The sequence below is a fragment of the Labrus mixtus genome, chromosome 14 (genome assembly GCF_963584025.1).
Source record: "Labrus mixtus chromosome 14, fLabMix1.1, whole genome shotgun sequence".
NCBI lineage: Eukaryota > Metazoa > Chordata > Actinopteri > Labriformes > Labridae > Labrus > Labrus mixtus.
This window is the reverse complement of record NC_083625.1, coordinates 3,885,990-3,911,247: the sequence shown is the minus strand read 5'-3', so window position 1 is coordinate 3,911,247 and position 25,258 is coordinate 3,885,990. Positions and strand designations below refer to the sequence as shown.

General features: G+C 40.7%; 1 protein-coding gene across 1 annotated transcript; it reads left to right on the top strand.

Annotated features, from left to right (window-relative positions):
* The first annotated feature begins 7,539 nt into the window (after positions 1-7,539).
* Positions 7,540-21,681, top strand: LOC132988808 (ubiquitin carboxyl-terminal hydrolase 2-like). Its single transcript, XM_061056394.1, has 12 exons — positions 7,540-7,977; positions 13,433-13,480; positions 13,591-13,714; positions 15,992-16,103; positions 16,215-16,325; positions 16,633-16,697; positions 17,625-17,728; positions 17,837-17,917; positions 18,018-18,096; positions 19,011-19,118; positions 19,243-19,363; positions 20,807-21,681. Exons 1-12 carry the CDS (start codon positions 7,822-7,824, stop codon positions 20,910-20,912), a joined length of 1,215 nt encoding a protein of 404 aa, XP_060912377.1. The 5' UTR covers positions 7,540-7,821; the 3' UTR covers positions 20,913-21,681.
* The last annotated feature ends 3,577 nt before the right edge of the window (positions 21,682-25,258 follow it).

The window sequence follows — 25,258 nt, the reverse complement described above, 5'->3', positions numbered from 1 at the left end:
ATTAAAAAGTTTCACAACTGCCACTCCCAGTCGTCTGGGATATGCAAATCTGCACGTGCAGCCGCTTTGTCTGGAAATATTACTCTACTCCGCCATTATGGCTCATTGAGTGAGTCTGAGTCGGATGGTTATCGCTCAGCCGAAGCTGCAGCCCTCCAACATGTTTTATACAAATTGGGTCTTTTTAATAAACCTGCTAACAATCAACCAACAAGGTTAAAATAAAGGTATGAAAAAGATAGTTCAAATTGGACACCTGCGGTAAAGTTATCTTTATTATAATCCAGGGCTGATCTACTTCCTGTATGAACACTGAACACCAGACCATCCACTGTAAGCACAGTTTCATACTAATTTAAGCAACAAAATCAATATTCACCAGTGCAGTAGCAGAAAATGTAACCCTTTCAAAGAGTCCACAGATCACGTACAAAAAACTCTCAGTAAAAGGACGATGCGTGTCATCACATGAGCTGTGGTGAACGGGAGTTTATGAATGAAGTGAGTATTTATGTGTGAGAAGGGTTCCTTGTTGAAGTCATACTCTTTCACTGTTAAGTCAAATTCTGCTGATCTAGATTAGCTTCCAGGTTTTGTTGCGTCTGTTCTTAGCTGTAATCTTTCATTTCTTAGTTAATCACTTATGTTGGCTTTATCCCTTTGATTCTGAACGACAGTTTGACTTTGAGGTCAGACTATTGAGGACTGTTTTCCTGTCCTACTCCCGATTTCTTTAGATTGCTCTCATTGTTTTTTCTATTTTACACCGCTATAATGCATTTTAAATGTCCACTTGCGTCCACACACGTTCATGTAACCGTTCAGTGTTCTTAACAGGAGCCAACTGAAATGCCCCATTTTTCATTTAGATATGCAAGAAGCTGCTTTTCTCCTCATAGGTAGGCCTGTTTTGCTACTTTCTATGTACAAATGTACAGTCTTTGTCAGGTTGGTGGAATATGTCATGACTTTTTTTTTTTTTAATACTCAGTATCTTTTTTTTTGATGTTTAAAAACATGACCAATAAAATGTTTTATTCTTTGGGAACAGAACCATCTCCACCTTTAATAAAAAAAAAGTTCTCAAAGTCATTTGAGTCGAGTGCATTTGATATTACCCCCCCCCCCCCCACCACCACCTTAAAAAAACTGTGGTTAAATATTTTCTAAAATGAAACCAAGCTTATCCCCTGTTGCACAGTTTTAGTAGCCGACAGGAAGTAAACTTGAAACAATACCTCGGTCTCTTAGCAGCGTAGTTCCAATTAAATGATCTGTCACATTCAGTCCATGCCTTGCAATTTCCTTCACTCATTTGGAAGTTGCTAAATCAATGTAGGTGAATTCTTTCCACGGTGAAACGTTCAAGTAGCGTGGGCGCTGCCTTCGAGGCATTTATGTACACAAACGTCATCAGTCAAATATCGTTGACATTTACATTGAATGAGGTGTCATGGGGTTGGGTTGCACTGGTCAAACAGGGTGTACATAAACCGTAATTACTTTGTAATTTGTCTGTTCTGTTATTGTGGAGTTGCCAAGGATCCCTTTGAATGTGATTTAACCGTCAGGATTTTTTTACACAAAGCAATTGGTGTGGCTAATTTTGAGAGAGAAAAAAACATTAGAAAACTAATTTGGTGATAGTGATTACATAATAAAAAGAAATGAGAGTTTAGAAATAAGAGTTAAACCAAAGGTATCTTAGTAATGAGTTGGCAAAAATGTTGGCCAATAAGATGAACATCTAAGAGAAAATAAGGATTACATTATTAATGAAATGCTATCTCTAAGATACATTACTGTTAAAAATAATCTGATATCTTCATAGGAGCCTGATTCATCCAACATAAAATACACCGGGCTGTATTTGTAGTATCAGCTTCTTTAAATGTTCCTCAAGGCCTATTCTCTGGCTCCGCCAAATCCAAGTCAGAGAAACAGTTATACCCGACCTTTGAACTTAAACCCAAACAATTTACTGAGCACATCCGATCCAGATACAAGAGCAAACTCAGCAGACTGAGCTCAGTGCAAGTACAACAAGTGACAACAGTCTGCTGACAACGGCCGCTGTATGACCGACCCTACTCCGTTGTTTTTTACATTTTCATTTGAGATCTTTTTTTCCCCGACCATATAAGGAGCAAACAGGATATAGTTACAAGACTGGATTTTATTCTTTGCACAGAATTGGAATGATCCTAAATTGATTTTTTGAGGATTAACGTGAAGATGCAAAATGCAAAAAAAAACAACATAATTTAGGCTACATTAAGATAAATCCTTACACATGTAGAAACTGTTAGCAGCCCTCTTAAATCTTTCATAACATCAATTTGATCAGAGATAGTATAATGTACTGACTATGAATAGAGACTTTGATCTTCCATCATGAGATTATGAAATTACTGCCTGTAAAGGTTGTGTTGACTGAGTATAAACTGAAAATAAAGTATAAAAAATATATATTTTTTATTGAGCGAGTAAATTCAGGACACATTCGAGTCTCATTTTCATGATTCTTACAGCTGTGCATGTAACCCTGGAGTTGTTAGGAGCTCACAAAGGTAATATTCAAACAAGGTAATAAAGAAATAAAGTGCAATAACATCCAATATAAAGAACAAACAAAGACGCAAGTTATAAAGTAATAAAATAAAAACCCATCTCCTACCCTCCAACCTCCCTCTGCCCACAGAGACCTCCCTAACCGTCTCAGCTGCTGTGTAGTGCTGGGATGACGACTGCTGTACTGGATTTGTAGTTTCAAGATATGATCCAAGGGCTTTCCAGGTTTAGTATGAACTGTTGGAGTCTGTCCTTTTAGAACATATCGTTTCCAAAAGGAATGTGTTGGTTAAATCCTCTAGCCAGATCTTACAGGCTGGGACAGTTGCGCTTTTCCATAAATTAAATACATTTATTCGCAGTTATTAGGAAATAAGAGACAAACCCTCCAATCATGAGAAAAGTCCATCCTCTCCGTCTTTTGCCTGCTACACTTTTCAGAAAATCTGTGCTCAAACAGGCCGTTTGGAGATTTTCCCTTCATGACATCACAAAGGGCAGTAGCCCCTCCCCCAGGTGGGTGACACTCCCACAGCTAGGTGTTTGTTCTGCCCTCTGAGTCTGCCTTGTAAACGTAAAAAACACGGCACAGTGCAAGAAAGCCTAAACCCCCCCAAGCGCTTCCAGAGAGGGGGGGGGTACAGACACAGAAACAGCCTGTTCTGAGCAGGGCTGAAATAGAGGGGTTTATAGACATGATCAAATACAGGATCAGAGTGGATTTAGAATAAGAAACTTCACACACATGTTTTGAGGAGCTCTGAGACTTATTTACACTTCTTGAAAAAGAGGATAATATGTGACCTTTAATATACCGTTTTAAGCCAAGTTCTTTTTCGGAAAAAGGTTTCAATAAAAGAAAATTGTATAAAAATGGGAATCTCCCCGGTGGAATTAAAGTTATTTTTTACGATTGAGAGGCTGCTGAGATTTGTTTGACAATGTAATTAACCCATTTAAACCTTTCAGTAGTGTTATGTAACTCAGGACAGAGAGGACACTGGATTACTTAGTAGTCCTTAAGGCTTGTTCCGTTGACATGTTGGTAATGTAAACACTATTCAAGTGTGCTGCTGCAGCGCTCTGCCCTTGTTTCCTTCACTTTTTGATGGATGTAGTGTTAGTTGTGCATTATGTAAGTTTGCAGGTTTGTGTATTTAAGGGTGTGTGTACTCTCTTGGTCATTATTGCTCATTACCGCTCCTAAATATTTACACATCACCGCGACTGGTCTTCAACCTGTTTTGCTATTCATCTCCCTCCACTGGCTCCCAGTTATCATATTTAAAACTCTGCTGCTTCTTTACAAAACAGCCACAAAAACGACTCCTCCTCACCATAACTCTATCATCCAGATCTACACTCCCTACCGCCCACTATGCTCTGCCAATGAAAGGCATCTGATCCAACCTTCACAACAGGGTCCTAAGACGCTGACTAGACTCTTCTCCTCTGTCGCCCCCCGGCGAATGAACTTCCAAACTCCATTTGATCTGCAGAGTCCCTCTGCACCTTTAAGAAAAAGCTAAAGACCCAGCTCTTTCATGAATACCTACGACCTTAATGATATTATGGATGAAGACGATGATGACGATTTTAGGATGGTTTTGATGTTTTTTAGAGCTCTCAAGAACAGCTGTCAATGTTGTGCTTTGCCTCTGGTAACTTCCTGCCAGCACCTGTGTGTCTGATTGGACTTAAAGCTGTTTGTTTGCACTTCCTGACGTTGTTTCCTCCTCTCGCCTTGCTTCTGTTGTACTTACTCTCTGATGTACGTCACTTCATTGTCAGTTATTAAGAGTTATAATTAATAGCTTGAAACAATTTTAGCAGAAAACAAAAGCAAATAATGGCACCACAAATAGATCACAGGATCATCTGCAAAGAAGTTTACAACGAAGTTTGACCAATGACATCTATTACTTTCAGGTCTGAAAAATAATTTATTGTCAATACTAAATGAAGTCTGGAAAGAGGGTGACCCGCGTGTCGGGGTCAGTAGTAAATACTGATGATCTCTCTTAAAAAACAATACAAAATATCTACAAAACATGATTTTCTTTCTTTATAAAACTGCAACAAATAGTTAAAATATGGCACATATTGGCAGAATGATAACCTTAATATGCAAATTTGCTCTATAAAGTAAATGGCATTCAACACTAATTATTATGTAATGCTGCTGGTATTTGTTAAGGTGCAATTCAGCGTTCTTTTTAAGGCAGCGCAGTGAGTCACTCACTGTGAAGTTTAGGTCACCACGAAGTTTACAGAACAGAACAGGATTCCCTGCGTGTGTTCAAACATGAGCACTGCTCCAGGTATTCCCTCATCGACACCTCGCCTGGGGGTGGAGGCGCAGCGCGGAAGGTGTATGTTCATACGTTTGAATGGAGGGATTGGCTTCGCTAATAAAGGAAACTGTGGTTTTGGACTTGTAATTATGGTAATTATATAAGGGAGAGGATGAAAAGCAGTGGCTAACTCAACCCTGAATGTCAGAGGGGTTGATCATTTTTTATTACATGCTTGAACTCTGTCCTTTTGCATGACATAACATTGGGAGGTGATTATTAACAGTTCTTTTTATCACACTGTGCTGGACATGTCGGGACAAGTGTTTAAGTAAAACAGTCTGATTTCTTTCCAAATTGGGGCTTAAAGAATCTTAATGATTGTGAAATAGGAAAATGAAATGGTTTGAACTTGTTGGGACAATGAATATTCACAATGTATTCAGCTACATCTGTCAGGTCTCTTAAATGTAAGCAGTTTTCTCACCTCCCCCTGACTGGTGGACTTTTGTTACCTAAACTTAACAAGGATGACATAACCTCAGGAGTCACAGCAAATATGTGAAGGACACAAGTTAACTGTAGATAAAAACTATTCATTGTTTGAAAGTAAACAATTGAAATGATAGCTGCAAACATGGAGCATGTCTGTCAGTGGTGTGATTGTGGATGTGTGGGACAATGAAGTGTGGGGTGTGACACACTGGGGGTGGGCAACAGGTGCTCTTAATCTGGCTAGCTGATTCCTCTCTAGGAACAAGCGAGACAGAACATTAGCAGAAGCCGGCGGTAGGGCAGCGACCGTCACAAGGAATTGGGACTTCAGAGTGACTTTGTACACCTGCAAACCTCCCGAATTACATCAGTCAAACTCCTGTGCGCTACATTAAATGTTGTGTTTTATACACTCTAAGAAATGCTGCAGTCCATGCTTTGTGATTATGAAACAGTGTAGTAACACACAAACATAACGTCTAGGCAACGACGTTGTTAAATTTGATGTCCCAGTTGGCAGTAACTCATGAACTGTCGTAAAGCAATTGGAGGTTACTCTTCGCAGTCTCTAGAGGATGGATCCTTATATATTATATATCATTGGTGGTCATCTGAGCTTTCTTTAAGAGCCACCAATAAGCCAGATGTCACTGCTTGAATTGATTCAAAATGGAGTTTTCTGGTGTACATTTTTTGGGTTTTGGGCTTCAAAGTGAACACATGGTTTAAAAATAACAGATTATCAATGGTGATAAAATATCACCAGTAACACCCCATGTCATTCCTCTGAGACCTTGATTCATATTTATAGTTCATTACACAACCTGCAGGTGTCCACGCTCTTTATAACACATCATATATATGAAAATAAAACCTGATTCGTGAGCAGAGATGACGTGTTACGTGATTCTCAAAGAACTCTGTGTGACTTAAATATCCACCCTGTTACACCCCTACAGATCATAGTGAATGTGGCGGGGTTGAAGGACCTGCAAAAGTATTTTTTACAAGGCAGCAATCAAAGCTCCTTATCAGACCCGGAGCTGTTTCTGTGTTAAGTCAGAACCGCAGTCCAAAGATCAAGGTCAGCAAGTCTTTTTCACAAAAGGGCTGAGCCTCTCAGAGACATAAGGCTGATGGAGCTTTTATTTTATGCCAACATTGTGTTTTCCTACATAACAAAAAACTGTTACCACTCACATTGACTCACACTGTAACAGAAATAACAAGCGAAGATGCAGTTTAAACTTTGATATCGTCATGATATCACAACCGGCTGGCTTCTTCCTAATTAAGTATTGTATGATGAAAAGTGGAAATTTTAAATACTTTTTTTTTAGTGCATGAATACGTTCTTTATGTGATGTTGTAGATATGATTTCTTCTGCTTCCTCTGCTGTTTCATTATCAACATTGAAATGCTGACAGTAGAGTTCAGTGAACTGAAACCTTACATACTTCCCTTTTACAATAAACTAAATATCTATTTCCATGAAGACTACAGCTGTCAGTCTTTCTAGTTGTTGAATCGTGTTATGACTTCAGATTGTCTTTGGTATAAACACTTTTAAATGATTCCCTTTAAAAAACTATAAATCTATTTCTGACTGTCTTAACTTATTTATATAAATCCAATCCAACTTTATTTGTTAAGCACTTTAAAACAACCACAGTTGACCAGAAGTGCTGTACAGAAGAATAAACAAAAAACGTAACAGCTCACGAGATAAAAAGAAAACTACATGTGAAATACAGAATCAAGTTAAAAGACATAAAACAGAAGTCAAATGAATTGGCACGCAAAAAAAAGAAATGGAAGAAATAAAGAAATAAGTCGACGTCTTATGCTGACGTAAATGCTGAATGGAGGAGCCATGTGGGAATTTTTGCCAAGGGCCCCAACAGGGTCTCCACTGACTGCAGAGTGAGTATGTTAACGTCTGAGGCTAAGTTTGGTTTTGAATGCTTTTATTTGACTTGACTTTTTTGTTTGTTTGTTTGTTTGTTTACATTGTGGCGTTTGTCATTTTACTAGTTTCCACCTAATATTTAGAGTCTATGGTTTCCACCCAGTCCTGTTTTCACACTCTCTGTTTCTGTCGTCACACTGGATGCGCTGAGGTCTCAGCTTTCCGACAGCACTTGAAGACATCTCCAGTCTTCTCAGGTTGGGGAGGGAGGCGTTTACAGCACGCAGTAAAACTCCGACACACGCCACCTCTGTGTTACTCCTGCACACACACACACAGAGGGATTGCGTACAGGTGCGAGGCAGAAAGAGAGTGACCAGCAGCAACAAACAACAGGACAGAACAGGCGACTCGACTGTCGACTGATTTTCACCTGACCCTGGACTTCAGCCCCCCCCCAAGAAAAACAGAACCAGCTGATTTAACTGTGTACCAGCTGCATTGTGTGACGCGACTCTCCTGGTTGTCGGTCAACATTCAACAGCGCTGCCATGCCGACTCTGCGACACTCATACACGGTGACAGCAGTGGAGGAGCCGGCCCCTCTCCCCCTGGACAAACCCGACCGGCGGCGGAAGAGTCCCCCGTCGTTATCCCGCTCCAAGCTGGTGTCCACATTCATGGGTCTGATCATCAACCAGGCCAAGGTGAGTCCACCTACCCACCTAGTGTCTAAACTTTCCCCAAAGCACCTGAGACCCTTCTGTTGGTCTTTTAGAAATGGTCTCAGACTTTATAAAGTTGATACGCAGATACTGCAACCAGGGGCGTCACTGCAAGTTTTATATTGGGGGGGGCTGGGGCTCCAGTACCCCCTCAAAAAACAGATTTTTGTGAGGATTGTAAACGCTCTTGAATGTAATTCTGCTTTGACATGGACAGCAAGTCAGATTATATTAAACAATGTTATGTAATCAAAGTTAAGATGGTATTTCCTCAAATTTGATTTAGTTTATTATGTCATTGGGTGAGAAGGGGTGGTCATTTATTGGATGCATGATTTGTTCAGTGTCCAACTAAGCTTCATGTCGGCCTGCAAATCACATAAAAATCAAGCCTAATATAATATACCTGCACAAATATCACAGTCAAACTATTCTAAATGAAATGGTAATTCTGTAGTAGAGAAAAGAGGCATCAAGAAAAGCGCCACTGTCACTTTAAGATGATAACTTTTGAAAGTAAATTGAATATTTCTTGCCAAGTTAGTCTATTTAAGTATGAAAACATAACTTGTGAGCTGAAATTGTGAAATGTAAGCACTCTTTACGTCTCTTCTAAAAATCTTATTCAACTCTGACTCCACCTTGAAGGCCACATAAAGCTTTATGGAGGTCTAAATCGGACCCTTATCAGCCCCTAAGTGGAGGAATGTGCTGTAAGCACACTTAAAGAGAAAGCAGGCAGGAACACAGAGACAGGGATTGAAAGCACAGCGCCTGCCCGCCCGCATGACAGCAACAATTTGAGAGCGTTACGTAACAGGACGAAGCTCTGTTGATAAGGAATGTGTCCAGACTGTCACCTTATCATCTGCACAGAACATTTTGTTAACTCACAGCTGCCCACAACCCCCGCGGCGCATTATAGCGTCCATGTGGGTTTGATGTGTTTACGTCAATGTGACAGAGTTATCCGGCTTCAGTCCAAGGCCACACTTGAACTCTTTGTCCTTGTTAATACTGTAGGGGTATTTTTAGACTCCACAGAGGATTTGGGAGCTAAATGGTATGCATACTTGTGATTACACTGAACATAGACGGACCTGTTGTACTAACTCTTTTGTGATTTAGGAGCTTTTGAAAGTCCTTTATTCTGCAACTTTTTCTTTAGCTTTAGTGTGGCTCGCTAGCAGCTGGATTCCACTGTGATCGTTCCCTTTAATTAACATCTACTCCCATCAAACTAATTAATTACAGGGTCAAATCAAGGGGAAAGTCATGACACTTCAAATGTAGTGCATGTCTAGACTTTACTTCTAATAGAGACTTAACAATTCCTCAATTAGCAATTGAAGAGCAGGCAATAAAAAAAGGTTCATTTAACAGGCACAAACCTGGAGAACGCTCGGACTCTTTTGGGTTACCGTCTGCGTTCACTGGTTACAAAGTCTCGCCTCCTCAAGTCAAAATTTTAAAGTTTAGAGCTGCACTAAACACATTTTTTTTTTTACCAATGATTATTTGTCTGAATATCTCGATGAATCAGGAAATGTCAAATGAAAATGCCCCTTACAATTGCAAAAGGCTTGTAGTGAAACCTTCAACTTACTTGTTCGGTCAAACCCACAGTCCAACATCCTCATAGATTCTGTTTAACTTCCTGTAAGAAGGTGAAAACCAGCAAATCCTCACATTTGAGATACTGGAGTCAGGGAATATTGGCAACTTCGGCTGAAACTTACATATCAGGGAGTTGCAGCTCTTTTAATTTGTAACTATCTGTGCGCCAAATGCTCTGTTAATGACCAAAATCCTGGAAAACCAACAGGTAACCATTATACCTTTGAAGACATCTGCATGTGTTGTTTCATGCTGACAATTATGTAACGAGAGAAAAGAAAGATTACTTCTACACAAAACTTTACTCTGTGCTTTTAACTTTAATATACTGTCACTTAAGTGTTTTTTTCCCCTCTGTATCATTTTCTAAACTCAGCTGTAGAGTTAGAGAAAGGTACACATGTTGTTCTCGAGCCTCGTTTTATGGCCCTGCAGCTCTGTGGCACAGATTCATGTTGATATTGTTAGAGAAGGGAGTGGCATGTGTTTGTCTGGCACCGTGTGCACACAGGAGAGTATTGCTTCCCCCCTCATCACGTTACACGGCCCTTGACCAGGCATGCATAGCTGATTCAGGACGTTCAGTTCTCCAGCCTCTCTGATGTCATGCCAACCTGTGGAGAGCGTTCTTGTGTCGGAGCACAGAGATCAACCTGAACGCACCGCCGGCTTTTTAAAAAAAAAAAAATTATTTGGACGGGCCTTTTTTAAATCACAAGCCGCCCTGCTGAGCGTTCCCCGAGCCCCGCTGGTCAGTATTCACAGCAGTGCAGCAGATTGAGACTCGAGACCATATGGTCACCTTCAAATACTGCAGAGAAGAAGAGGAAGAAATGAGGAATCATGGAGCCGAGAATGAAGCTGGTAGTAAAAAAAAAAAATGAAAGATGAATTTCCTATAGTAGGAACAACATGCTGATGACCACAAAGCCCCAAACGTCTCCTTTAAGAGTCTCTAGAAGACAAACAGAACATTAGGATAATGAGCTCATATTTACTTAAACAGAAACACTCTTACCTGACATACAGGTGGCTGACGTAGCTGCTTTTACACTTTGTACGTTCTCCCCTCATGCAGCGCCTCGCTCGTCAGCAAGCGTGACGGGGCTGACTCGCTCCGTGTCATCGTGTTACCATGTTCCTTCAGAAGGTCACAAGGCGACATGTCACCTGTAAACACTCAGAAACACGCCATCGCTACTGGGAAAAAAAAAAAAAAGTCATGAGCACTTTACTGCAAATGATTCAGCTCGGTGTTCAGAGAGGAAAACTTTATTCCACAACTTTATTATACATGATATTTTAATGTTTCTAGCTCAGTGATTAACCATCTCGAGTGTCTGGAACTGGATTATTTATACCTGTTGTTGTTTTTTGGTCTTAAGTTTTCTTTTCTTTTTTCTACTTTTGTTTGAAACGTCTGCTGTGAAAGTTCTCCAGAGCATGGGTGGTTCTAGGCAGGGGCCAACAGGGGCCAGTGCCCCTGTAACACTGAGCTTGGTCTCCCCCTGTGGCCACCCCTACCAAAAGGAAGAACCCCCCTAGTATTTGACTCAACAACCGGACTCGCAATCTAGTATTAAATTCTGTTACTGAAACAAATATAAATCATGGTATTTTATGTTGTGCCCTATTATTTGGCATAATATATATATATATATTTTAAAGCGATTATCTTTGTCTATTTTTCACCTGGGTTTAATGTTCCCCTCTGACAAAACCCGGCCCCAGTTTGGCCCCCTCAGTAAAAGTCGTCTAGAACCGCCACTGCTCCAGTTATTTCTTGTAAAAACCTGTTCCTAAGAAGGGACAGAAGGTCAGGAAACTGTGACGTCGCTTGATAAGAGACACTTGTAGGTCTAAACTGACTGCAGATGAGCGGCTGTGTCTCAGTGTGAACACACTGAGCGTTTCTGTATTTGTGCAGTTTGGACAGTATCACTTCCTCTGCTCTCTGTGTGTCGTTCTGTCAGAGACATTAATGTAACTTTCACGTCTTTATGAGACGCCAACAGGACTTGAGAAACACCCATGTGTGAATTCGCTGCTCACTCGCTTTCCTTTGCGGCAGTCTTTGGTTAAATCTATGACTTACGGATCTGTAACTAGTTTTAAAGCTTCAAGATTCAAAATATTTATTGTCGTGTGCACAGTAGGAAACATGTGTCCCTGTACATTGAAATTCTTTCTTTGCTGTCCACAATGAATGCCAACAATAAAATATTAAAATTAAACATAGCCAAATAAAATAATAATAAAAACAATAATAATATATACAAAAGGACTTCAGGACATTTTGGTGCTTTCAAATCATTAAAATAGCAGAGATAGTTTTGTTTTTAAAAACACCTGGTACCAGAAAGTATTGAACATTTTCACTTGAGTGGTCGTTGTTGGTTTAAACTTTCGCTTTCATGAGCTGATAAGAAAATGCAGATGTTTGTGACTGCTCTGGAATGTCAGCAGATCAGCAGAATAATCTGAAACGGCGCTATCAGCACATGCTCGCTGGCCTTCAGCATGTGCATCAGTTTAACTGTGAGATGATTAACAACTAACCAACCAGAGGCGCCGGATGTGTCAGGAAGTCGACTTATCTGCTCCTGGCCTCGGGCGCTGATGTGGACACACAACTTCACACAAACAAAACTCAAACACACGGGGCTGTTCCTTCAAGATCCTTCAGCAGAGATCTTCTTTTTCTCTTTCGGCCTAGCATCACATGCTGCCGTTACTGTGGTGTTTGATTAAAGCATGTGCTGAACAGAGGCTGATACCCTGAGCACAGTGCTGTACTGATGCTGCCAACAATGTGACAGTCAGATGGTATGCACAGAGTGAATGCCACACTCGGTCATGCAGGCTTTTTGTCACACTTGAGGAATGTAGCGGCGCTGCTGTCAGACTGTGGTTTCGTCACACTGAGGCCATGTGCAAGCTGATCTGTTGGACTCTCCAGCAGGATACACACGAGATCAAGGACAACAAATACCTGACGCCTCTGCAATTGAATTCATATCAACACGTGCTGCTTGTGTCTGCTTTTTTTTATAGCGTCAGAACATCGCCTCGTATTCATCCGGAGTAAACGAGTCGACTGACGCAACTTTTTAGTCTTACATTTAAGCATTGGGCTTCGTTTTAACTCAGAAGAAAAGCAAACACACACGTTAAAGGGCAGAGATTTACGCTTGGGAACGACCAACTCAAGGTCATCCTGGCTCGAGCATTATCTCATGTTTTTTTTTTTATGTGTGCCAGATAAAAAACCAAAAGGCATCATCTTTATGTTTCCTGAAGTTCAACCAATCAGGAGTCCAGTAGATCAGACATCAAAGCAAAGTTGCACATCAAAGAATTGAAGATAGTTACTGTGATGGCGCCCATTGGGTCATTGGGAGCTCCTTGTAAAAAAAAAAAAAGCTTTTAAATCAGATTTTTGATTGTAGCCATCTTGGGTTTTTTTTTTTTTGGACCCAGTGGTGACCATATAACCGGATGGACACACTTTGGATTTCTGGTTGACAGTTCACCATCCTAAAGCTTTAAGTTTTAGTTCATCAGTCCTGAGCCCAAGGAAGTGGACAAGCAAACTTGTACTTGGACTTCTAACCATAGATGATTCCCTTTTTCATCAACTTCTAATCTCAACCAACCAACCAACCAACCATTATTTGTATAGCGACAATTCATAACTATTATCTTGAGACGCTTTACAAAAGAGCATGTGGGATAAGATGCAGGCGGTGGTTGAAGGACGACACAGTCTTCCAATAAATGCACAACAACCTAAACCCTCCTTTCTTTCTTTTTTGATCAGAACAAGAGTCCTCAAGGCCTGGTGGGACTGAGGAACCTGGGCAACACGGTGAGTGTAACTTATGACTATAGATTACAACATTCAGAACTGCTTTCACCCTGTGAAACCATCAACCACGTCTGGAAGTTTGAGTATTGTTTTTGTGTTTCTGTTTCCAGTGTTTCATGAACTCTATCCTCCAGTGTCTGAGTAACACTCCCGAGCTGAGAGATTACTGCCTGAGGAACATCCACCGCACAGACCTCAACAACAACAGCAGGACAAACGCTGCCCTCATGGAAGGTTAGGACGAGACTCTGACCTGTCAAACAAACAAGCTAGCAGCTTTGTGGGGAAACATTATAGACCTTTGTCTAAGTTGAGTCACTCCATGGCCCGGCAGTAGGCCACATATTGTCGGGACATTGTGCAGCCCTGAACTTACATAATGCTGCGCTGCGCTGATTCACTACAGGAGGCTCTGACACCACGGTGTTGCCTCGCGTGTTTACTTTGTGAACTAATCCCAGCCTACTGCGATCAGAAAAACACAATCAAAATGTTCAGCTGAAGTTAATCTGTGCTGCACACACACCCTGTGTTTAGAGGGAGTGTTTGCACAGCGTGTTCACACAGGTCACAGTCTAATATAAACTCACTCCCAACTGAGGTAGTCATGACACCGGGTTTCTAAACTTCAGTTTGATTCTAGATCAAATCAAACGATAGTGATACCTCTTTCCACGGCAACAAATATAGAAGTCTCAGACACCCAGTGTTGGCGAATTTCTTGTTTTGAATGACATGAAAATAGCAGGCGATCTGCAGCACGCTGTGTAAATTGCACAAATACATTCTGCAATGTTTTTGTGCAATTAAGGTAGTCCTCTCTCTCTCTAACTGAAGATCTGTGTTTTTGAAAGCGTCTGTCCTTCTTCTGGAGTTTGTCGGGGCGCCAAAGACCTAGTTAAGTTTACTCGTTCATTTGATTTAGGGACAGTGTACAATGATTAGTCTCAGAAGAGAAAAGATGCTCTGTACCAGATTTAGCTTACTAGCTCATTTCCATCTGTTGTCCTTGGGCGAGTGGATTTGCAGGCGCCCCATGTGCGGAGGCTGTGGTCCTCCAGGCCGGATCTGGTCCGCCCTGTGGCTCCCTTCTCACATTGTTGTTCCCCACTTCCTCTCTCCCTGATTTCTGACTCTATCCACTGTCATGTCTCTACGGTTAATGCACAGAAGGCCCCAAAAAAATGGAGATTGTGTCCTTTAAAAAAAAAGTCAAAACTTAAAAAATTATCTAAGTATCTCAAAATTTGACAACCTTACTCTCCACATTAACAACCAAAGGCAAACATTTCAGTATTCCCAGTTTCACAGTGTCTGTAAATAGTCTAAAAAGTCCTCATGCTGGACGTCTTAAAGCTTTAGTTCTTGTTTTTTTTTTAGGATACATTTATATTAACACAAAACACTGTCAACTTAAGGGCCACTCATTGACTCGTCCAGATCTGTGAACCACATCAGGGATGACTCATTAGTGCATGAACCAGGTAACCTGTATTATCCTGTGACTGTACTGGAACAAATGTCAACACGCCACCGGCAACAGATGACATCAGAGCCTGCCTCACTCACACGTGTGTCATGTCATCACTGCCGCCGGTGACATGCGGTTACAAGCTCTGGAAAAACGACTACAAGTATGCAGATCACGAGTCGGAAGTATTTTATCACATGACTCAAACGCCCCAAAAGGAGTGATAGCCGTTAGCTTCGAGTCAGATTGTTAGTGTGATTATTATTACAAAGGTCCTTCCTGTTCTTTATCAACATCGATTTTTAAAAACATAAAATCCATTCTCCCATTAATAATTACAAATATGTAATAGGTTAGGGCTGCTTTGCTCCACAGATGATTTGAGGAAATGTCTTAGTGAAGGTCAAAACTCTGCACCGTTAGCTTAGCCAAGACTGCCAGTCTGTGTCTTAACTTTATCAGCTAAAGGTTAAATTTAAAGGAGTTCAATGAAACTCACTTTCACCTTGAGTTATGTCAGTCTGGGACACTTATTGAGTAGCGTTGGGATATGAGAAGCTCAAAAACCTCCTTATTTATCTGACACTGGTGTCATTAAAACCCCTCATTTCAGCCTCTGCCTGAAACGCTTCATTTTCAGCTACTGTCTCTTTAAGTGCAAACTCTCCCCCGATTGGCCGGCTGTGATTGCAGTCGTAAGGAAATATAAGTGAGCTTTTGAGCGGGTGTGTCCTTCAAAGTTTGCTCCATGCTTTGCTCTGATATGTTGGCGGCCAAGTCTCGTTCAGAGCAGCAGGAAACCATGTCCGGGGATTACACCAACAACTGAGTATCTTGTGTTAAAAAAAAAAAAAACATTATTATTATTATTATGGACATCCAACTTGGTAACATTACATGTTTGTCTTTAAATATTGTTCAGCAGAATAGATCTCCTTTAATAGCTTTCATAATGAATCACGTTTGCACATATGGCAAATATTTGAATGTTCATTCATTTAAGGTCTCATCATCATTTCTCTTTTCTTCTGCTGTCTCAGAGTTTGCAAAGCTGACTCAGAGTCTGTGGACTTCGGTGAACAACGAGGCCATCAGTCCCTCGGACTTCAGGAGTCAGATCCAGCGATTCGCTCCCAAATTTGTGGGCTGCAAGTGAGTCTTTCGTCCACCTGTTGTTTTTCTGTTCTCCAAGTCAGTCGTCAAATTGAAACTCTTTCAGATGTGAGTCCAACGTTTAGTCAAAGTTTCTCTATCTCTCTTCAGTCAGCAGGACGCCCAGGAGTTTCTGCGCTTCCTATTGGACGGCCTCCACAACGAGGTGAACAGAGTGACGGCCCGCCCCAAGGTGTCTGTCGAGGACTTTGACCACCTTTCGTAAGTCAGCATTTCCCCCCTCCACATCTCACTTCTGAGATTAGTCACTCATCATAACCGGCCCTGAGCCAAAGAAAACACACTGCTGCGTGCCTGAATGTGTCGTAACAGCTCTTTAAGTTGGAAACAAACACTTTGACTACTTATAATTTAACTGTGGTTAATAAATCATAGTTAAAATGTTTCTGAATCAAAACTTTTGTCTGAAAGCTACTTGGAAAATCAGATTGAATTTCTTACTCCAGCGTTTGTTTGTTTGACACAAATATGAATCACTGTTCTGACTTTCTTCTGTTTTTATTCCCAGGGATGAGGAAAAAGGAAAGTGGATGTGGAATATGTACCTGGAGAGAGAGGACAGCAAAGTCGTAGGTAAGACATGAACCCTTTTAACCACCTCTAGGCGTTCTTACATTTATAAAACACATCATGAACTTTATTTAAAAAAATCACTTTCACCAACTGTCTTGAAGAAAGTGACAGAGAGCATCACACATGAAACAAGGTTTAAAGGCTCATGCTAGCAATCTTTATTATGCTCGTATCTTCACACTGCATGTAAATTTACCTGAAATGAGCGTGATCTAGAAACACAGTTAAGCAGTGAGTACAGTATGTTGTTCTTCTTTTCTCTAGTCCCTCAATTAAACAACTTTTATACGCGAGGGGAGGAGTCAGCCGGCCGTCCTGACGATGTAAACAAAGTGAAGATAGGACTCTGAAAACTCTGAAAACATCACAGACAGTGGGACTCGGGTGTTACACCCATTGTAGACAGTCATGACTCACAGAGTTATTTTCAGAGGATATACTTGATTTATATTATATTTAAGTGTGAAAAATCACATAGAAAGACTTTAAAGGAAATTCAGTTATTATGAACGGAAGTGAAACAATCCTTATGATGTAAGTCTGATAAGTCGTCATGAATGTATGAGTGTAGTGTTGTAGTGAAGGGGAACTACATGCTAGCATTTAATTAATTTGGCGCAACAAATAAACATCTGCTACCGACATCGGTTCATGCCAGGTTATTTGCGGTTTGTGCCGATGTCTGACAACAGGGCCGATATCAGCCGATTCCGATGTTGATCTTTTTTTGGGGCTTTTTGTCTGAATTTGTCAGCTGACGAGAGACATGACAGTGCAGAGTGAGTTTGGGGACAGGGGTCTCGATCCTGCTACGAGAACTGTCACCTCTTGTTCCTGCAGCGCTTGCTCCTCCAACTGATCCGAACCAGCACAGTTAACCTCTTGTATTAAATGTAATTCTCCATCTCTTGTTTCTCTCCTTGTTAGATTTATTCGTCGGTCAGCTGAAAAGCTCCGTGACCTGCACCGTCTGCGGCTTCCGCTCCACCGTGTTTGATCCGTTCTGGGACCTGTCCATACCTGTCGCACAGGTCAGCTCAAACACACCGACCATTCACCAGTATCTGATCGTATTAAGACCGTCTTTCCCGTCTTTATTTTGCTCTTGTTTCTAAATGTATTGCTCTGTGTCTGCACAGAAGAGCTCCAGTGAAGTGACTCTCAAAGACTGCCTGAGACTCTTCACCAAAGAGGACGTGTTGGACGGAGAAGAGAGACCCGTAAGACGCCTCAACATAACCCTCCAACTCTCACTTTGTACACATGATATGAGCAGCGGTAACTTATTCCTTGTTTGTGTTTGTCTCCTCGTTCCTGCAGACATGCAACAGATGCAAAACTAGGAGGAAATGCACCAAAAGATTCAGCATACAGAAGTTCCCCCAGATCCTCGTGCTTCGTATCCTTTCAGCCCTCGACTTTGAACATGTTTGTTTAAGGCTTTCTTCATGCTAGTGCTGCAAACGTGTTAGCCTACACAGAGCTAGCTTCAAGACAGAAACATGCGGTCAATATTGATGTGCAAGATGCTTCAGTTTTGCAGATACCAGTAACAAAAAGGACACTGGGGCAGATGTTAGACTCCTTCTACATCTACTTTAAATATCAGAGATTTAGTAGCACATTCTCAGCAATGCTCCAAGCTAGGCTAATCTATACTGCATAAATAACTATAGATCTTAGGTGTGTACCCTGAAGCACCCCTGCAGAGCGTTTTAGCCTCTTTCATCTCAATCTTTTATCTTTCTTGCCCCTGATCTCAGCTCTCATCAGCCTTCATAGCAGCTGTTTTCAGTTTAAAGATATACTACCTGTCCTGCACAGTTAACAGCTAGCATATGCAGAAGCTTCACCCGGAGCCAGAGTCTTTCACTCAGGAGTCAGAGGAAGCCAAAACAAAGAATAAAAGAGAGGGAACATTGGATTTACTACATTGACCTGGCAACAAGAAGCGTAGCTGTGAAAGAACAGCTAATGTGGCTCAGCCTGCTGCAGGTGTAACAACAGTTTTATACGCTACATGCTGAGAAGTTGGCCCTGTTTCCTCTCCACACAAGCGGCGAAAGCAAACGAGCGTTGCAGCTTGATGTATGGAAAGTTACGGGTTGCCATTATGAACCACCATTGTAAGGTTAGTTCAGGTGTTGCTGAGCTTTATAAACTAGCAGGTCTGTCTATCCGCAGCACATTTCATGAGCTTTGTTGTTATGAAAAAAGAAAATTTCTCTCTGGAGTTCTGCAGAGAAGAAATGAAAAGTATCACAAAAACTGAAATCCTGGTGTGTCGGCTCCTTGACTCAGCCTTCCTCTTAGATTTGAAACGTTTCTCAGACTCCAACAATCGAACCAGCAAGCTGTCCACTTACGTCAACTTCCCTCTGAAAGAGCTCGACCTGCGGGAGTTCTCCTCAGAGAGCAGCGGTGAGTACTTTCACCAGATGATGAGGAGGAGGATTCGTCCACTTTCTGTTCAAGGTCATCCGGGTTTGATGAGTACAAACTGACAGCCAGTGTCTGTCTTGTCCTTTTTTTTTTTTTCTCACAGAGCGTCCCGTGTACAACCTGTATGCCGTGTCCAACCACTCGGGGAACGCTTTGGGAGGTCATTACACAGCGTACTGCAGGAACCAGGTGCTGGGGGAGTGGTACAGCTACAACGACTCCAGGTATGTACTCACTTTGGAGTGGATTTGGAAAGGCTTTATTATCCAGAGGGGCTATTTGGATCCAGGCAATATGCATCATGAGAACAGCACAAAGACTTAAATACATGCATATAAAACCTAACTCCTGTGTATATCATCATGATGGATGTGAATGAGATAAGAGACACAGAGACCAACAGTCCACAGTATAAGTGTATACTGACAGCTCATTTAGAAACCCGACTGCTGATGGGACAAACGACCTCTGATATCTAAATGGCCAACCAACTAGGTGCTAGCCATTAAGACCAAGAATTTTCGTTATGTGTAAAGGCTTGACAGAAAGGAGTTCAAAAGGAATAAGAAAACATGTTTACTGTTGTGAAATATTTACCTAGCTTAATTTTTGTAGATTAATTTTCTGTGTATACAGTTTTATGAATTTGACATACTGTCGCTATCTTCCCAGGCTGTAATATTTGTGTTGTGAACACAAACACCGTGTTGTTTTTTAAGCCTATACGTTCTCAAGTGCGGACAGTTGCAGGTTCATACCATGAAAAATAAATCAAAACTCCCGTAGCACACTGAAAATAACTTTACTGTATTTTACCGTAATGGAACAATGCGTTTTGCCTGTAGCTTCCTCAGGATCGCCTAGATATCTGTTAGATTTGTCCGTCCTAACATAAGTGAACCTCCTCCCTGTCGGCACGAGTCTAAACTCTGCAGGGTCTTCCAGGATGGCCTCTGCCTTCCTGAGTGGCTCTTATTTGAAAAACATGTCCAGGATCATTCAAGTCAAAGCTGACAATCTTTTCTGCAAAGTTGAACTATACATATCACCACAATGAGGAAACGTTTCACACCTCGATACTTTTTGCTACCACGTCTTTCAGAACGATTAAAATCTCCATTATTGCAATGATTGATAGTATCCAAATGTCAAGCGCTTTAAAAAAAAAAAAAAAAAATCTGCATACATGTCTTTAACCCAAAGCTGCCATGAAAGAAACAGAGCGAGCGCTGTCTTAATTTAAAATGGGTTGATTCAGACAGTGTGCAAGTGTTTGGGTGCAATTTATGTTTGTAAAAAAAAACAGGAAATTACCAAATATTAGGTGTCTAATGACTTCTTCTGTTGCCATGGTATCGGAACAGGTATCAGTGTTGGGCTTTTTACTAGTATGATATCGAAGATCAAAATTCATGACAACCCTAAATCACGTTACCTAACACACCAATGTTCTCAGACTATCAGAGAGCAGTGCTGTAAAGTGAAGCTGATCTCATTGTGGCTGTAAAAAGGGTGTGCTCTCGTTGGCAGATTTTAAATCCAGATTGGGTGCATGCAGGTGTTCATAATAAATATGTAAATGTTTTAAATCCCTGACTATGAGCATGCTATGCTCACAGAAACAATCTCTGTGATATTCAGTGTAGTTTACTTTGTATGTTCTGCAGGGTGAGCCCGGTGTCCTCCAGCCAGGTCCGCAGCAGCAACGCCTACGTACTCTTCTACGAGCTGACCCCCTCCTCGCACAGCAAACACCAGACGTGTCGGCTGTAGACGCTGCTGCAGGAGTGATCAGCTGATCCAAACTGGGCCTAAAAAAAAAAAAACATGGAGTCAAGACACTGCCTGCTGTTAAGAGAGAGAGAAAGAGAGGGAGCTCCACCTAGTGGTGAATGAACGTACTGCCATTACAGACTGATGTGAGCGTGGAGCACAAAGACAACTCACTCTTGACCTTCCCTTCTGGGTGGGTTTGTTTGAGGGGACGGGGGTGAATGTGGAGCACATTTACACTCGGATGGATACTTTCATTGTAGACAAAAAGATTCAAGTAAAGACATCAATCAATGTTTTAGAAACGCCTCTTCAGATGAAGAAAAATTGTGATTTTTAGGTTTAATTTTGTACTTTACATCTGAGCTGAAACCTGAATCCGTTATTTATTTTGTTATTGCACTTTTCACTTGGACCTGTTCATGTGTGGACACAAAAGGAGGACTCGAGGTGTAACTTATTCTATTTAACATGCAGCCTCCAGGTGAAAGTGTAAACTGTAGATGTCATGTATAACAAGGCCTTATGATTTCCTCTTTGAAGAGTGGAAGTCCTCCAGCGGAGAGAGTTTTGTGGTGTTTATTTTTGTACAGTATTTATGGACAGCACAGTGAATGTAAGTGTACTGTGTTTAACGCCAGACAAAAACCAAAGCAGCTGTGTACAAACGCAACGAAACGATAAACTTCTTCCAGCAATAACGTTTGCTGACTTTGCCTCTTTAGTCAGTTTAGAGTCTATAAATGATTAAAACATCCATGTTAACTTACTCTGCGTCAGGTGTGTTTTTGTTTTATTTTGTCATGTGTCCGGTCAGACGAAGAGGTGACGAGAGGAGGAGTTCATGAGGATTGTGTTGTTGTAGTCAAGACCAGATTAATCGAGACCAGATTCATCTGAGACCAAGACATTTAGGGATCGAGACGAAACCAAGACGAAGACTAAATATCACTGAAAAATCATCAACTTGTGTTTAGGAGGTGTGCCATTCACTTTGACTGTAACACCGGGAAGGTTGTGGCCGTAACCGGGGGGATAAAAATCAAACTATGAATGAATTGAAGTTATTTGTTCTTTTAATCAAAAATAATGACTTAGAAAAATCACCAATCAGTGGCAAGACCGAGTAAAAATGCTTTGGATTCCGAGATGAGACCGAGACTTTCAAAAAGTGGTCTCGAGACCGGTCTTGGTCTCTTTCGAGTACTACAACACTACTTGAGGATAACGGCAGTGATGGAGGTTTTGTAGGTTTTATACGATATTCTCTGTTAAGCATTGCGTTTAAATCCAGAGATAAACTACCATGTGCAAAAAATGCAACTCCAGCATCTATTTTCTAACTATCCTGAACAGCAGAACCAGTTTAAAAAACAGACATTGATATAATATGTCCTAATATGTGAGTGTTTATGAACCTGCTAGTGAGTGATTCTCTATCTAATAATCCAGAAGAGAAAGAAATATACATTTTTAAACGCTGTGTTTCTGGCCTCACACCCCTCTATTGACCTCTTCTCTGTTTGCTCTGTTTTTTGGTCAACTGCTTAGAGGAACTGTCTGACCCCTTAAGTAAATACTCCGTTATGTTTACCAGCTACTAAGATCTGTTTGCTTGCTTGGTTTGAAGCTGGGCGGGTTATCAACAGTAAAATATGTTTTTAAAAAAAGCCTTGTATTGATGTAGATGTTTTAACCCCAAGTTGCTCTCACTGCGTCGTTGGTGTTGTATGAATGTGTATGAATGATGGACTCTTTACTCAGCAGCCTCCACCATCAGTGTGTGAATGTGTAGGTGTGACCTGAGGTGTAAAAGAGCTTTGAGCAGTCAGAAGACTAGAAAATAAATATACAAACTCAAGTCCATTTATCATCCAATGATTGAGCATTGTTAATGTTCACTCCTGTAAAAGTTCTGTGATGTTAAATATGCTAAATCTGGTCATTCTTACTGTATTATATCAAAAGTAAAAAATGTGTCATGTTGATTCATTCCAGCATCACATGAAGGAATTTCCTCTCCGTAAACTGAACAAGCAGAGGTCAGGGAGTGTGCACCGCCCGCTGTGAATTTCCAGGCTAAATGAGCAGATTACCGTCACATTGGATTAAGTCAGAACCACCTTTGACCCACATTCACAAGACCACGTGACGACGGAGATGTAGTTTCACACTGCAGCCACCAGAGGGAGCTGTGCACAGTGCTGCATGATGCTTCTGTGCAGAACAATGTTAATACTTCTAAAAAAAAAAAGGACTCTTTTGGAGTTTAAATCTTTAGTTGAATTCCTTGAACATATTCTGGATTTGAGATTATTTTTCAGTATTAATTATGAAATACATCAAGCAAAAAAATCACACTTTGCTTGTTGATTTATTTCTATGATTTCTCAATTTTAAAGCTTTCTTGTTGAAGCCACTCCAAAACATTCTTCATTATTTCCTTTGAGGAAAATCCTGAATATTTACCATCTATGGGAAACTCTCTGACCCACTGAGCTTTGTTAATGCCCGAGGGAAAGAAATGTGTGTGTTTGTGATCGTGCATGTGTGTTTATGTGTATGTGTGTGTGTGTCTGTGTGTGTGTGTGTGTGTGTGTGTGTGTGTGTGTGTGTGTGTGTGTGTGTGTGTGTGTGTGTGTGTGATTAGGTTACTGTTCTTTAGACAGATGATCTGTGTCCGAGGAGACCAACTTGTGAAGACAAAAGATGAAGTTATGTGAGCAGGGTCGAGTGTTGTTGCAGCTGTAACTGACTGTGCATCTTCCACAGATAGATTTTTTATTTTTTTTAAATATCAAACATCTTTCAAGCTCTTGTTATTTATTGACATTTTTTACTCATTTTGATTGAATTAATAATCATGGAATTTAAAAAAAAGTTGACTTCAAATCTGTTTTTATTTTGAAGGAACATTTTGACACTGATTTTTGAGATCCTAATTTTTTTTTCTCTCACTCCGTCGTTAGTCACTCCGTCGAGCAAATCATTATTTGGCCTAAAGCTGTACGTCTTATTTCGCTGGCATAATTTAAATATGCATTGATAGTAAATTAATTACAGTCTGTTAATCTGTTACAGACGAAAACATGAAACTCACATATTTAACCATATGGTAACACTTTATAATAACCATCATCTATAAAGGGTAAATAGATAGTTAATTAACCATGAGTTAATAGTTGTTTACTGTTAACAAACAATTAAATTATAGTTAATAATGTTTGCTAATGATTTGTAATGCTATTATTTATGTAATGTTAACAGTTTATTGATGCGCACATTATAACATTTCATACACTTTATAAAGTGTTTGTTAATGATGAACAAATGATTTATAAACCTTTAAGAGATGGTTTATAAAACATCTATAAACATTACAGAGACACACGGACCAGATATTTGTTCATGGTTTGTAAATATTTTATAAAGCGTCTATTAACATTATTAAGATGCTTATTATAAAGTTGGAACTGAAGATTGTAATCCCTTATTAATACTTTGTAAAGCATCTATAAATATCTGATCCATGTATCTCTGTAATGTTTATAGATGATGGTTATTATAAAGTGTTACCAACCATATTTCATATTTCAGATCAACTATTGGTATTAAACAGACCTTTTAAAAACTACACCTTTACAACCTTCAGAGAAGCTTTAACACTTTTCATTTTGACATTGCGTACTGTTCCTTCACGTTTATGTTTGACCTTCACTCTGCAGAATACCTTGTGTGCATGTTTTTTTTTTGGGGGCCGTTTTTCGCCTTTAGGACAGCTGAAGAGAGACGGGAAATGTTGTGTGGAGAGAGCAAGGACAGTGAAAAGTTCAATTTTGTCAATTTGAACATAATTTACTCAAACATGGTCGTCACTGTGCCAAAATACCATCAAAATGTTCTCTTTGGACCACCGCTTTAATTTTATCCTTGCAGATACACACAGATAGGACATAACCCTCCCCCAACATGTACACACACACACACACACACACACACACACACACACACACACACACACACACACACACACACACACACACACACACACACAGTCCCTCTGGCTCCCATGAACACCATATGGGCTGATCACACAGCTCAGGGTATTAACAGTAATTTGCCTGCATGGGAGCAGTGTTGCTGACGAGCCCTCCCTGTGTTGATACTTCCACAGCTAATGACCGTACCATCAATCTGTGAAGGCCTAATGAGGGGGCCGAAGTCCACGACAAAGTGCCACCGTGATGTAACAGGAGGTTAGCCCTGATGGTGACCTGGTTTGAAGAGATGTTGAAGCGCCTAAAAAAACAAAAAGTAGGTTTAAATTGTTTTAGTAATGCCCCACA

Coding starts and splice junctions, on each gene's coding strand:
- LOC132988808 (XM_061056394.1), top strand. CDS start 7,822: ATGCCGACTCTGCGACACTCATACACGGTGACAGCAGTGGAGGAGCCG. Junction 13,715..15,991: donor AAACGCTGCCCTCATGGAAG/GTTAGGACGAGA, acceptor CTGCTGTCTCAG/AGTTTGCAAAGCTGACTCAG. Junction 19,364..20,806: donor TACAGCTACAACGACTCCAG/GTATGTACTCAC, acceptor TATGTTCTGCAG/GGTGAGCCCGGTGTCCTCCA.